Source organism: Coregonus lavaretus (genome assembly GCF_964263955.1).
Source record: "Coregonus lavaretus genome assembly, chromosome: 11".
NCBI lineage: Eukaryota > Metazoa > Chordata > Actinopteri > Salmoniformes > Salmonidae > Coregonus > Coregonus lavaretus.
In genome coordinates this window covers 19,744,041-19,759,247 of record NC_139998.1, presented here as the reverse complement: position 1 = coordinate 19,759,247, position 15,207 = coordinate 19,744,041, and the positions used below count along the sequence as shown (strand labels likewise).

The following is a 15,207-nucleotide window of genomic DNA, read 5'->3' as shown; positions in this document are numbered from 1 at the left end:
CAACCAGTAAGAATTCCGGCTCTCACAGACCTGTTAGTTTTTCTTTAAGAAGCCCTCCTGTCCTCCACTCATTACCTGTATTAACTGCACCTTTTTGAACCTGTTACCTGTATAAAAAGACACCTGTCCACACACTCAATCAAACAGACTCCAACCTCTCCACAATGGCCAAGACCAGAGAGCTGTGTAAGGACATCAGGGATAAAATTGTAGACCTGCACAAGGCTGGGATGGGCAACAGGACAATAGGCAAGCAGCTTGGTGAGAAGGCAACAACTGTTGGCGCAATTATTAGAAAATGGAAGAAGTTCAAGATGACGGTCAATCACCCTCGGTCTGGGGCTCCATGCAAGATCTCACCTCGTGGGGCATCAATGATCATGAGGAAGGTGAAGGATCAGCCCAGAACTACACGGCAGGACCTGGTCAATGACCTGAAGAGAGCTGGGACCACAGTCTCAAAGAAAACCATTAGTAACACACTACGCCGTCATGGATTAAAATCCTGCAGGTCCCCCTGCTCAAGCCAGCGCATGTCTAGGCCCTTCTGAAGTTTGCCAATGACCATCTGGATGATCCAGAGGAGGAATGGGAGAAGGTCATGTGGTCTGATGAGACAAAAATAGAGATTTTTGGTCTAAACTCCACTCGCCGTGTTTGGAGGAAGAAGAAGGATGAGTACTACCCCAAGAACACCATCCCAACCGTGAAGCATGGAGGTGGAAACATCATTCTTTGGGGATGCTTTTCTGCAAAGGGGACAGGATGACTGCACCGTATTGAGGGGACGATGGATGTGGCCATGTATCGCGAGATCTTGGCCAACAACTTCCTTCCCTCAGTAAGAGCATTGAAGATGGGTCGTGGCTGGATCTTCCAGCATGACAACGACCCGAAACACACAGCCAGGGCAACTAAGGAGTGGCTCCGTAAGAAGCATCTCAAGGTCCTGGAGTGGCCTAGCCAGTCTCCAGACCTGAACCCAATAGAAAATCTTTGGAGGGAGCTGAAAGTCCGTATTGCCCAGCGACAGCCCCGAAACCTGAAGGATCTGGAGAAGGTCTGTATGGAGGAGTGGGCCAAATTCCCTGCTGCAGTGTGTGCAAACCTGGTCAAGACCTACAGGAAACGTATGATCTCTGTAATTGCAAACAAAGGTTTCTGTACCAAATATTAAGTTCTGCTTTTCTGATGTATCAAATACTTATGTCATGCAATACAATGCACATGAATTACTTAAAAATCATACAATGTGATTTTCTGATTTTCTGGATTCTCTCACAGTTGAAGTGTACCTATGATAAAAATGACAGACCTCTACATGCTTTGTAAGTAGGAAAACCTGCAAAATCAGCAGTGTATCAAATACTTGTTCTCCCCACTGTATTTTCCTGCTATGTAGTTCCATGTACTATTATGTAGTGCTATGTAGTGCTGTGTAGTGTTATGTGGTGCTCTGTAGTGTTCTATGTAGTGCTACATAGAGTTATGTAGTGCTGTGTAGGGCTGTGAACCCACCACAGATGAAGCAGGTGGTCTTCAGTATCTCCTCCTTCCTCTGCTTCTCGCTCCTCAGGTCGGCGAACGTATCGATGATGACGCCGAAGATAAGGTTGAGGACGATGATGATGACGATGAAGAAGAACAGCAGGTCATACACCACACGGGCCACAAACAGAGGATCCTGGGTAACGAGTGGACCGGCGAGGAACAATGAGAGAGTGATCCTCAGCATCAAAGTATCATCACTATCCACATCATCATCGTCATCCCAATTAATACCATCATTATAATTATAATCATCACCACCAGCATCATAATGAAAAAGAGTTAGCCTTTTGTTTTCTATATTTTTTGTTTAAAAAAAAAAGTATATTCACCCCCCCCCCCCCCCCCCCCCATCCATCAATTACTGACTGACTGGTTCATTGATCAACTGATTGATTGATTGGACCAGGTCACTTACGTCTTTGGAGGGCTTCCTCAGCACGTCTCCCACTCCCCCTCCGTTCCTCAGGCCCTGGTTCAGCACCGTCACGATACACATCAGCAGAGTGTCACACACACGCTCTGTTCCATCGTCCTCCCCCGCCATCACTGGACACACACATCAAAACAACATACATATGTGGAGAGTGTGTGTGTGAGACGCAGCAGAGCAGGCCATTTCCCTCTCCTGCTATTCAATACTGTGCGTTACGTAACTAATGATAGATGTACACATCAAAAGGTGGCAATGTCTTAAATCTACCTGACAATGAGTGGAAAGTGACAATTCAAAAACATCCAGGCAATTTCTTTACCAGTACGTCTATATCGGATTCAGGTTGAAATCCCCTCACAATAGTAGATGTGGGACTTCAACAAAAGCTTGTGCTCACAACACTGGATGAAAGAGTTGGAACACTGAAACATGGGATGATGTGACTCCTCTACGTGACAGAAAAAAATATAAAGAAAAGAGGGGAGGAGGGTTGTAACGAAAACAGCGAGAGAGCGATTGAGAGGGTGAGAAAATAGCCAGAAAAGGAGGGATAGAGATAGAGAGGAGCCGGTGAGGTCACGTGTAGAGGCCCCTGTAGTGCAGGTGATCCATAGACACACACTGGACTAGAGAACATAGATGAGTCATCCACTTTCTCCCTCTCCAGGATTACTGAACACTAAGGACTGAGAACTGCCTCAACTAGCTATGGTCTGAAAGTGCTGAAAGAGCAGTGGACCGGATTCGAACCAATACTGGCAGCGCAGGGTTTCCATTAGGAAAATGTGGCGCCGGACATTTGACCGGTAGCATTTGAATTTACCGGACCCATATGCATTGGTTGCGTAACCTGATTAGGGCGTCCACCCACGGTTCTCAAAATGACAGAAATCACATTTAGTTTATGGTAATGCTCCTTAACAGAACATACAACTCGGATGCAACGGCTTGCATCATTCTTAATGAATTTCGATAAGCAATTTGAAGGTGTTAGAATACATAGGTGGCTCCTCCATAAGGCTAGGGGAAGCTTTCCCTTAAGTAAATGAAATGAAATTGCCAAAATTATATAGCCTAATTAGCTTACTCCTGTCTATATAGAAATAAATCAAATCAGTCAAAATAGGCTACTACACCAGAAAGCATGATTTGGCCACACAGGAGCATTAGCTTAACAAAAAAACCTGTGGATTGTTTTAACTCGCATAGACTATAGTCAGAAGGGCCCACAATTTTAGCAGAGCTTGCGGCAAAAACCAAATAGATGATTGTTGAGTTACGACTCAGTGAAAAGCAGAGAGCCAGGCATATCGCAATATTTAAAAATACAAATCTCGAAAAAACAGTTTGGACTCCAATCTGTATTTTAATTATCAAGATTCTTAACTTAATTGAGCGAAAAGTAGTATCTTATTGGCTGGCACCAGCGGAGAACATCGGCCATATCCCTGGTGAGTGCGCATATTCACTGTCTTTATCTTTGGATCTGTGCCACTTTTGTTTGTTTTTGGACAATAATTTCCTCCTCCAGGTTATATGGACGTCATATTGTATGTGTCTTCCCTTTTCGTAGTCCTAATATACAGATAAGACAACGTCGTTTTTATTGATCTGTTTGTCAGTGTCAGAAGAGTAGGCTACCCTGTCATTTTTGTCGTATTAAGAAATATTCTGCTAATGTCTCCAGTCATATAAAGTGTAGTAGAATTGTATGAAATGTGTTTATAAAAGGCCAACATTTTCCTCTGCAAAAAAAAGGAGAAGAAATTAAGGCTATCTGATATAGCCTAGGCCTACCCTAAGCCACTACGACTATCCAATTTAATCATCACATTAGGAATAGTAGACTGCAAATAGTAGACTTACATAAGTCTGCAAATGCGAGGATGCATGGAATGCCTGCCATTATAAACTTGCATTTTTATGGTGAAAATGAGCTTAGCCAAACTTGAAACCCACACGCCGCCTATGTTAGAATAACTGCCCACATTTACTTTTCCTCAGCCAACAAGACGAGTAAGGAACAGCAACATCAATAGCCTATGTCAATCTACTATCCCCCAAAGTAGAAAAGTTGACCTATTCTATTGGTCAGCTTGTCGTTTGGTGCAAGAAAGAAATAGCCTATTCCAAACAGACAGTTGTGGGATGATAGATCCAACCAGTAGGCCTAGGCTACAGCCAATTATAAGCGCAGCAATGCACAAGGCAGTAGGCTACGTGTGAATGTTAGTTCCATAACGCAATTAGTGGGAAAACACCATTGTGAAATTTAGAAAGAGGGGAGATTTTAATACGCAACAACTAGCATGGGTTGCTAATCTAACTAGCATGGATTGTGCCTTTGGCTACTGGACAATGAAAGAAAGTTGATTTGAAAACCAATAGAACATGAGAGAAAAAGGCTATTGGTTTCAATGCCATATGGAAGTCTATAAAAAATAACTGCCTGAACGTTTGGTTGGATTTTGTCTAGGCTACTTTGAAGCAAGGTAAGACATGCCTCACAATATGTAGCAAGACGCTCAGGTTTCAAACAAGTAAGGATATGTTTTCAAAACGCATACTGCCTCCAGCTCGTTGCAAAGTGGTGTGTGACGCGGTGTAGCCTGCCTAGTTACCTATGCACTTGAATGGCAAACGGGAAGCACACTTCAATTACCAGCTGAGAAATAAAAAGTCATTTTAAATCGTGGCCATTGTTTTTTTTTATGCAATTGCCTTTAGAATTGTTGCGCAATGATTGGTCTTATTAAAGCACGTTTCACTACAGCAGCAGCTGTATCGGCAGCTCTCACGCTGTATCGGCAGCTCTCACGCTGTATCGGCAGCTCTCACGCTGTATCGGCAGCTCTCACACTATCAGCAGCTCTCACGCTGTATCAGCAGCTCTCACGCTGTATCGGCAGCTCTCACGCTGTATCGGCAGCTCTCACGCTGTATCGGCAGCTCTCACACTATCAGCAGCTCTCACGCTGTATCAGCAGCTCTCACACTATCAGCAGCTCTCACGCTGTATCAGCAGCTCTCACGCTGTATCGGCAGCTCTCACGCTGTATCGGCAGCTCTCACGCTGTATCGGCAGCTCTCACACTATCAGCAGCTCTCACGCTGTATCAGCAGCTCTCACGCTGCATCGACTGGTATTTCAACCAATGAAGGCTAAAAAGCATTATTTTGCAATGGGATTTTTTTTTAAACTAGCAGACAGAACAATAAAAACACACCCCAGCCCAGCCGGTTACATAAGAGCGCCGCTCTGTGCTGCGCTGCATGGCCACCGCGCCAGATTATGCAACAGGTGCACATGTGCTGGCAAGTTGTCTCTCCCTGACTGCCCGAATGCTGTGCAAGAGGACGCCCACACTCTTGTATGCATGCACTCCCGCTCTGGAAAGCTCACACACATTGCCTAATGGGGAAGTGTGCAACGACACAGGCTATTAATGTTCCACGCACAGATGCATGAACGTATAAGCGTGCACGCACACACAGTCAGTGAACCGAGACAGAGGTTTATCTTAAATCTATAGTCTTGTAAACAATGTTTAGTAAAATAGTGTTTACTAGTCATTACACATATCTGTTGTGACACAAAGCAAAAAGTCCATCCTACTGCTCAAAGTCTATATTCCTGTCAGTTCCATCTGACAACACTAAAATCTATTCTGTTTACTCTCCAGCCCTATTTCACTATTGATAAGCAGAGAGTCTGTGAAGCGAGAACAGCGGGTAATGATGAAAGGAACCAGCACTCATTTCTGTCATCATGAAGTGCTTTGAGAGGCTAGTTAAGGATCATATAACCTCTACTTTACCGGACACCCTAGACCCACTTTAATTAGCTTACCGCCCCAATAGATCCACAGACGACGCCATCGCACTGCCCTATCCCATCTGGACAAGAGGAATACCTATGTAAGAATGCTGTTCATTGACTATAGCTCAGCATTCAACACCATAGTACCCTCCAAGCTCATCATTAAGCTTGGGTCCCTGGGTCTGAACCCCGCCCTGTACAACTGGGTCCTGGACTTCCTGACAGGCCGCTCCCAGGTGGTGAAGGTAGGAAACAACACTTCCACTTCGCTGATCCTCAACACAGGGGCCCCACAAGGGTGTGTGCTCAGCCCACTCCTGTACTCCCTGTTCACCCATGACTGCGTGGCCACGCACGCCTCCAACTCAATCATCAAGTTTGCAGACGACACACAGTAGTAGGCCTGATTACCAACAATGACGAGACAACCTACAGAGAGGAGGTGACGGCCTTGGGAGTGTGATGCCAGGAAAATAAAACAAAACAAAGGAGATGATCGTGGACTTCAGGATACAACGGAGGGAACACGGCCCTATCCACATCGACGTGACCGCTGTGGAGCAGGTGGAAAGCATCAAGTTCCTTGGTGTACACATCCCAACAGTGCCTCTTCAACCTCAGGAGGCTGAAGAAATGTGGCTTGGTACCTAAAACCCTCACAAACTTTTACAGATGCACAATTGAGAGCATACTGTCGGGCTGTATCACTGCCTGGTACGGCAACTGCACCGCCCGCAACCACAGGGCTCTCTAGTGGGTGGTGCGGTCTGCCCAACGCATCACCAAGAGCAAATTACCTGCCCTCCAGGGCACCTACAGCACCCGATGTGCTGTAGGCCAAAAAGATCACCAAGGACAACAACCACCTGAGCCACTGCCTGTTCAACCCGCTATCATCCAGAAGGCAAGGTCAGTACAGGTGCATCAAAGCTGGGACTGAGAGACTGAAAAACAGCTTCTATCTCAAGGCCATCAGACTGTTAAATAGCCATCACTAGGCGGCTTCCATCCGATTACATAACCCTGCATCTTAGAGGCTGCTGCCCCATATACAGTGGGGAGAACAAGTATTTGATACACTGCCGATTTTGCAGGTTTTCCTACTTACAAAGCATGTAGAGGTCTGTAATTTTTATCATACGTACACTTCAACTGTGAGAGACGGAATGCAAAACAAAAATCCAGAAAATCACATTGTATGATTTTTAAGTAATTAATTTGCATTTTATTGCATGACATAAGTATTTGATACATCAGAAAAGCAGAACTTAATATTTGGTACAGAAACCTTTGATTGCAATTACAGAGATCATACGTTTCCTGTAGGTCTTGACCAGGTTTGCACACACTGCAGCAGCGATTTTGGCCCACTCCTCCATACAGACCTTCTCCAGATCCTTCAGGTTTTGGGGCTGTCGCTGGGCAATACGGACTTTCAGCTCCCTCCAAAGATTTTCTATTGGGTTCAGGTCTGGAGACTGGCTAGGCCACTCCAGGACCTTGAGATGCTTCTTACGGAGCCACTCCTTAGTTGCCCTGGCTGTGTGTTTCGGGTCGTTGTCATGCTGGAAGATCCAGCCACGACCCATCTTCAATGCTCTTACTGAGGGAAGGAGGTTGTTGGCCAATATCTCGCGATACATGGCCCCATCCATCCTCCCCTCAATATGGTGCAGTCGTCCTGTCCCCTTTTCAGAAAAGCATCCCCAAAGAATGATGTTTCCACCTCTATGCTTCACGGTTGGGATGGTGTTCTTGGGGTTGTACTCATCCTTCTTCTTCCTCCAAACACGGCGAGTGGAGTTTAGACCAAAAAGCTCAATTTTTGTCTCATCAGACCACATGACCTTCTCCCATTCCTCCTCTGGATCATCCAGATGGTCATTGGCAAACTTCAGACGGGCCTGGACATGCGCTGGCTTGAGCAGGGGGACCTTGCGTGCGCTGCAGGATTTTAATCCATGACGGCGTAGTGTGTTACTAATGGTTTTCTTTGAGACTGTAGTCCCAGCTCTCTTCAGGTCATTGACCAGGTCCTGCCGTGTAGTTCTGGGCTGATCCCTCACCTTCCTCATGATCATTGATGCCCCACGAGGTGAGATCTTGCATGGATCCCCAGACCGAGGGTGATTGACCGTCATCTTGAACTTCTTCCATTTTCTAATAATTGCGTCAACAGTTGTTGCCTTCTCACCAAGCTGCTTGCCTATTGTCCTGTAGCCCATCCCAGCCTTGTGCAGGTCTACAATTTTATCCCTGATGTCCTTACACAGCTCTCTGATCTTGGCCATTGTGGAGAGGTTGGAGTCTGTTTGATTGAGTGTGTGGACAAGTGTCTTTTATACAGGTAACGAGTTCAAACAGGTGCAGTTAATACAGGTAATGAGTGGAGAACAGGAGGGCTTCTTAAAGAAAAACTAACAGGTCTGTGATAGCCGGAATTCTTACTGGTTGGTAGGTGATCAAATACTTATGTCATGCAATAAAATGCAAATTAATTACTTAAAAATCATACAATGTGATTTTCTGGATTTTTGTTTTAGATTCCGTCTCTCACAGTTGAAGTGTACCTATGATAAAAATTACAGACCTCTACATGCTTTGTAAGTAGGAAAACTTGCAAAATCGGCAGTGTATCAAATACTTGTTCTCCCCACTGTACATAGACTTGAAATCAATGGCCACTTTAATAATGAACACTAGTCACTCTAGTCACTTTGTATATACTGTATTCTATTCTACTGTATTTTAGTCTATGCCACTCCGACATTGCTCAACCTAATATTTATATATTCCTTAATTCCATTCTTTTACTTTTAGGTTGTGTGTATTGTTGTGAATTGTTAGATATTAGTGCACTGTTGGAGCTAGAAACACAAGCATTTCGCTACTCCCGCAATAACATCTGCTAAACATTTGTATTTGTGACAAATAACATTTGAGTTGATTTGAATTGATCAGTCTCATGCAGTACTGCCCGGTGATAACTACCACCTGGTGATAACTACACAGTGGGCAAAAAGGATTGCACTGACGTCATTAGGACGTCTTTTATTAATTTGTGGACAGGTTGTATACTGGCTGTATAAGGAATTTCTCACAACCGAGGGACACAGAATTTACCTGAATATGACTGAGGCCAGTCAGCCAGTCAGTATTGAAGGGGGCCAGTTAGGTGTGGATGGGGGCAGGGTAGGCCGAATGGGAAGACTATGGGGCCTCAGTCTAGTGTAAAAGGAGTGCTGACACCTCAAATCACTGACATCTCATAGCTTTATGAGTTTGGGGGCAACATCAGAGATCATGGACCTTCTAATTGAGCAGTGACTAGATCAGCGATCAGCAGGACAGGCTGAGGAGGGTGGGGTTCTGCGGGGGAACTGAGAGGGCGACTGAGCAGAGTAAATGGGCAGAGATGCCAAGGTAACCTGCCCAAATGACTATCGCCCCCACAGCACACATCTATAGCCATGAAATGCTTTGAAAGGCTGGTCATAGCGCACATCAACACCATCATCCCAGACACCCTGAACCTACTCCAATTCGCATACCACCCAATAGATCCACAGATGATGAAATCTCTATTGCACTCCACACTGCCCTCACCCACTGCCCACCGGGACAAAAGGAACATCTTTGTAAGAATGCTGTTCATTGACTACAGCTCATCATTCAACACCATAGTCCCCTCCAAGCTCATCACCAAGCTGGGGACCCTTGGACTGAACACCTCCCTCTGCAACTGGATTCTGGACCTCCTGACGGGCCGCCCCTAGGCGGTGAGGGTAGACAACAACACACCCACCACGCTGACCATCAACACAGGGGCCCCTCAGGGTTGTGTGCTTAGTCCTCTCCTGTACTCCCTGTTCACCCACGACTGCGTGGCAGTGCACGACTTCAACACCATCATTAAGATTGCAGACGACAGGATGGTGGTAGGACTGATCACCGATGACTATGAGGCAGTCTATAGGGAGGTGGTCAGAGACCAGGCAGTGAGGTACCAGGACAACAACTTCTCCCTCAACGTCAGCCAGGCGAGGAGCTGATCGAGGACTACAGGAAACAAAGGATGTTCCTCAGTGTCTAGGATAGAGTATAGGGTTCTGGGATGAAGAAGAGAGGGCGTCTATGGGCACCGACCTGACAGACGTTGCACGTCCATGCGGAAGTCGTCCTTGAGGAAGAGGAAGCCCACGATGGAGAAGAGGTAGACAAGGATGAGGGCCAGAACAGCCGTGAGGACGATGGAGCGCCCATTACGCGTCACACTCTTGATCACGTTCAGCAGGGTCTCCTCACGGTTCAGCAGGTCAAAGAGCTAAGGGGCACAGACACACAGTCAGACGCAGACACACATGAACACACACACACAGCTTTAGGAGAGCTGTAGAGGAACCATACATCAAAGCTTCCGATTGGCACCAATAGCAAAAGTAGTCTTTCTGCAACTGTGTCAGAAAATCCTGGTTCAAGGAGGAACAAGGAAACCACAAAGCTAAATGACGTAACCACACAACAACCACCTGCCGTCATCTCACGGCACCAAGAAAGGTCCAGACTTAATCAAGGTCAATGTCAAACACCAATGTTATGTTTTCCGAATAATAATCAAGTACTTTCAAGTTCAATTAATCCACTTTATGGAATTGAATGGATAATATCAAGCCTGGTCTTTACATTTAATGGTGAAGTGCTGCAGAGAAGACCAGACAGAGAGATTGTTTCCACTAACCAGGAAGCTGTAGAAGAACTCGTGGACGAAGAGGCCCAGCATACAGACGATGACATAGCCCACGTGGTAGAGGAAGGGCATGTCCATGACCACCGGCTTGTAGCCCCGCGTGAACGTTCCCTGGTTGCCCACGAAGCTCACCAGGAACACCATCTTATTGAGGAGCTGGAGAGAGGAGAGAGGAGAGGACTGAGCAATGGCTTCAATAGAAGACAATGCTGAAATCACAAGAAAATAGTTGTACACTGTTGGCTTGGGCAGTAAACCATATACAGGGGTATTTGGAAAAAGCGATGGTTTTTCAATACCGTTGAAACTATTTATTTGTTTTCTTTGTTGAATATTTGTAGCTACTTTTTAAGTAAATACATGCAGTCAACTTGTGCAATACGTTAGGAGATAAAGAACATTGCGTTCTTCATTTCACCTCACATTATTATGAAGCTTACAGTAGTCCCCAGTCACATGGTGTTTGTTTACGAGCACAACGAAGAGAGACCGGAGCCTTGTGAGTCACTCAATGTTGTGCAGCATGCTCGAGGTGATCTAATTACAGTATGGAATTGCCAGCTAGATGACTTATAACTTATAACTATTAAGTTAACTGTCTAAAATGTGCTAAATGCTCTGCAGTTGTGCATTTGGTTTGCTAATTTAGTGGCTAGTTAGCTATCTAGCTAAGTGGTTAGCTTCTTCCAAAATCAACCATTCGCTTGGTAACAGCAGAGAATCCCCTCCTGGATCAAGAGCCTTGCTGGCTAATATTTGTTTTGTGCGTGCAGCAAACTGCGAGTAGCATTTTTGGGTTACTTGTATACTTTAGGTAAGAAACTGCACAAAATGCTCGCAACGCGTTCATCAGCATTTAGTTAGCATTCTCTATGGGATTTTAAATGTACTTGCTAACCTTCGGATTACAGAGTATTTTATTTTTTATTTAACCTTTATTTAACTAGGCAAGTCAGTTAAGAACAAATTATTCTTTACAATGACGGCCTATACCAGCCAAACCCGGACGACGCTGGGCCAATTGTGTGCCGGACTCCCAATCACGGCCGGTTGTGATACAGCCTGGAATCGAACCAGGGGGTCTGTAGTGACGCCTCAAGCACTGAGATGCAGTGCCTTTGACCGTTGCGCCACTCGGGAGCATCAGTGGGGTTTGAAATCTGGTATGATAATCTGGATACCACCCAAGCCTAGTACACTGTACATTTACTTAAAAATATCTTGTCCATATTTGACTTTGCTGTACATTTTGCAAACAAATTGCCTCTTGGGAATAATAAAACCTCTATAATATAATCCATTAAAAGGAATTCTTATTTCCTGCTGTAACAGTGCCAAAACCGGGAGCATCACAGCTGTAGAGGGGTTTGGGTTAAGGGGTTGGCGTTAAGTGTCTTGCTCATGGGCACACCGGCAGTAGGTAGGTAGCACATGGGATATTGATGCTAGCAAACCTCCGGCTGCCGGGTCACTGCCACCAGATTTACCCCGTCTGCCCTGGGATTCGAACCTAGTACACTGCCCGCCTCTCTAAGATCAAGGATATTTTTGCCCCCTGTGCCCTCGGTAACTCTACTGTACTTACGTTGGCGGCCCCCAGTAGCAACAGGGTGGGGCCGAGGCCCAGTGTGTAGATAGAGCGCAGTATGACAGAGACCAGGAAGGGCCGGACACTCCCTGGTTTGGGAAGGATGAAGAGCATGGTGGTACACACCACCAACGCCACCCACAGCAGGATGGACAGAAAGGGGGGAAGGATGCCTGGGGACGGGTATACAAGCAAATGTCAACAACAACAAAGACAGATTAAGACATTAGAGAGGTGGCATTTGGAGCATTTGGGTTAATGTATTATGCAACAGAGCTGAGTGCTTCATTATAGCCTGGTCCCAGATCTTGCCAGTTGGGGACAAGGCTATAGCTAAGTTGCAACTGCCAACTGGCAAGACAACACAAGCAGATCAGGGACAAGGATAGCACTTAGCTACACTTGGCACAACAGAGAGAGAGAGAATCACAATGGGCAACAGTGTGGAATGTCAAACAATGGACCAAAGGGAAGGCTGGTGATATCCAAACCACTGACCTCGTGCCCCTCTTAAATGCTGTCTCCCTCTTGCCCCCGAGAGATTATTTTTATAAATTGACTGTGAGAAGATCACTTCTGGTGACTTTTTAAAATGACATTCTACTCCAAAATGCATGAAAATAAAATAATGTTGACACCAACTTAAATATATATAACTGGTGCGCTGTGGGGAGATGAAGAGCAAGTGGTGGCTGTGCACTCGTGGCTCATTCGTGCCACTGCTCTCTCGGTTTGCTACAAATATACATTGTAACTTTTAACTTTGATCTTTAAAGGGATATTTAGAGATTTTGGCAATCAAGCAATTTTTCTACTTAACCAGAGTCTGATGAACTCATGGATTCCCTTTTTATGTCTCTGTGTGCAGTTTGAATGAAGTTGAAAGTAGTTTTGTGAGCCATTGCTAACTAGCGTTAGCGCAATGACTGGAAGACTATGGTAACAGCTAGCATGCTGTTGGAAGGTAGTTTCGTGAGCCATTGCTAACTAGCATTAGCGCAATGACTGGATGACTATTGACTTCCAGTCATTGTGCTTAAGCTAGTTAGCAATTGCGCTAACGATAGTTAGAAACTTCCTTCAAACTGCATGCAGAGACAAAAATGGTATCCTTGAGTTCATCTGACTCTGGGTAAGTAGGAAAAGGACTTGATTGCCAAAATCTCACAATATCCCTTTAAAAGCGTGTCTTGGCAGAAACACACACACACCAGTTTATTAGGTACATCACCCCTTTCAAGAAAATTGATTGCTCCTTCAGACAGTGAGTCACATGGCCATGGCTTGCTATATAAAGCAGGCAGAGTCATTCAGTGACTGTTCGATTGAACGTTAGAATGTGGAAAACAAGACCTGTGACTTTGAACGTGGTATGATCGTCGGTGCCAGGTGCACCGGTTCCAGTATCTCAGAAAGGGCCGCCTTCCTTGGCTTTTCAGGCACAACAGTGTCTAGGGTTTACTGAGAATGGTATGACAAACAAAAAACATCCAGTCAGCGGCAGTCCTGTTGATGAAAACAGCTTGTTGAAGGAGAATGGCAAGAATCTTGCAAGCTAAAAGGCGGGCCACAAACAGACAATTAACGGCGAAGTACAACAGTGGTGTGCAGAACGGCATCTCAGAGCGCACAACTCATCAATCTTTGTCACAGAATGGCTATTGCTGCGACCATACCGGGTTCCACTCCGATCAGCTAAAAACAAGAATAAGCGGCTCCAGTGGGCCACGCGATCAACAACACTGGACAACTGTAGCCCTGTGTAGCTCAGTTGGTTGAGCATGGCACTTGCAATGCCAGGGTTGTGGGTTCGATTCCCACAGGGGGCCAGTATGAAAAAAATAAATATGTATGCACTCACTAACTGTAAGTCGCTCTGGATAAGAGTGTCTGCTAAATGACTAAAAATGTAAAAATTGAGTGGAAAAACATTGCCTGGTCTGACGAATCCCAGTTCCTGCGGTGTCATGCTGATGGCAGAGTCAGGATTTGGCGTAAGCAAGATGAGTCCATGTGGAGAATGTTTTTCTGGCACACGTTAGATCCCTTTATACCAATTGCGCAATGACTGAACGCCACAGTTTATCTGAACATTGTTGCTGACCAAACCCAATAGAGCATCTTTGGGATGAGATGGAATCGGCTGTTCGGAAAAGGCTGTTCCCATGAGATGGAATAGGCTGTTGTACCTCCATCCAATCTGCAACAACTGCGTGATGCCATTGTGTCAGCATGGACCAACATCCCTGTGGAACGTTTCCTACACCTTGTAGAATCCATGCCCTGAAGAATTCAGGCTGTTCTGGTGACAAGGGGGGGTCCGATCCAGTAGGAGATGGGTGTAACTATTAAACTGACCGGTGAGTGTATATGTATGCATGTACAATTGAAGTCGGAAGTTTACATACACTTAGGTTGGAGTCATTAAAACTTGTTTTTCAACCACTCCACAAATTTCTTGTTAACAAACTATAGTTTTGGCAAGTAGGTTAGGACATCTACTGACACAAGTAATTTTTCCAACAATTGTTTACAGACAGATTATTTCACTTATAATTCACTGTATCACAATTCCAGTGGGTCAGAAGTTTACATACACTAAGTTGACTGTGCCTTTAAACAGCTTGGAAAATTCCAGAAAATGATGTCATGGCTTTAGAAGCTTCTGATAGGCTAATTGACATAATTTGAGTCAATTGGAGGTGTACCTGTGGATGTATTTCAAGGCCTACCTTCAAACTCAGAGCCTTTTTGCTTGACATCATGGTAAAATCAAAAGCAATCAGCCAAGACCTCAGCAAAAAACATTTTTGACCTCCACAAGTCTGGTTCATCCTTGGGAGCTATTTCCAAACGCCTGAAGGTACCCCGTTCATCTGTACAAACAATAGTACGGAAGTATAAACACCATGGGACCGCGCAGCTGTCGTTATGACCATCATTATGTTTGGAGGAAAAAGGGGGTGCCTTGCAAGCCGAAGAACACATTTTTACATTTACATTTTAGTCATTTAGCAGACGCTCTTATCCAGAGCGACTTACATGAGCAATTAGGGTTAAGTGCCTTG

The 15,207-nt window shown here is 45.2% G+C and overlaps 1 protein-coding gene across 2 annotated transcripts in view; it reads right to left on the bottom strand.

Moving 5' to 3' along the window:
• The window catches only part of LOC311136775 (inositol 1,4,5-trisphosphate-gated calcium channel ITPR2-like), a 124,085-nt gene that overhangs the window by 20,854 nt on the left and 88,024 nt on the right, over nucleotides 1–15,207 (bottom strand). For both annotated transcript variants that reach the window (XM_084171046.1, XM_084171047.1), the window contains exons 49-53: nucleotides 12,137–12,312; nucleotides 10,543–10,707; nucleotides 9,951–10,128; nucleotides 1,967–2,097; nucleotides 1,519–1,684 (exon numbers count right to left, since the gene is read on the bottom strand). In XM_084171046.1, coding sequence (XP_084027172.1) covers nucleotides 1,519–1,684; nucleotides 1,967–2,097; nucleotides 9,951–10,128; nucleotides 10,543–10,707; nucleotides 12,137–12,312 — 816 coding nt within the window. The remainder of the gene's footprint in view (nucleotides 1–1,518; nucleotides 1,685–1,966; nucleotides 2,098–9,950; nucleotides 10,129–10,542; nucleotides 10,708–12,136; nucleotides 12,313–15,207) is intronic.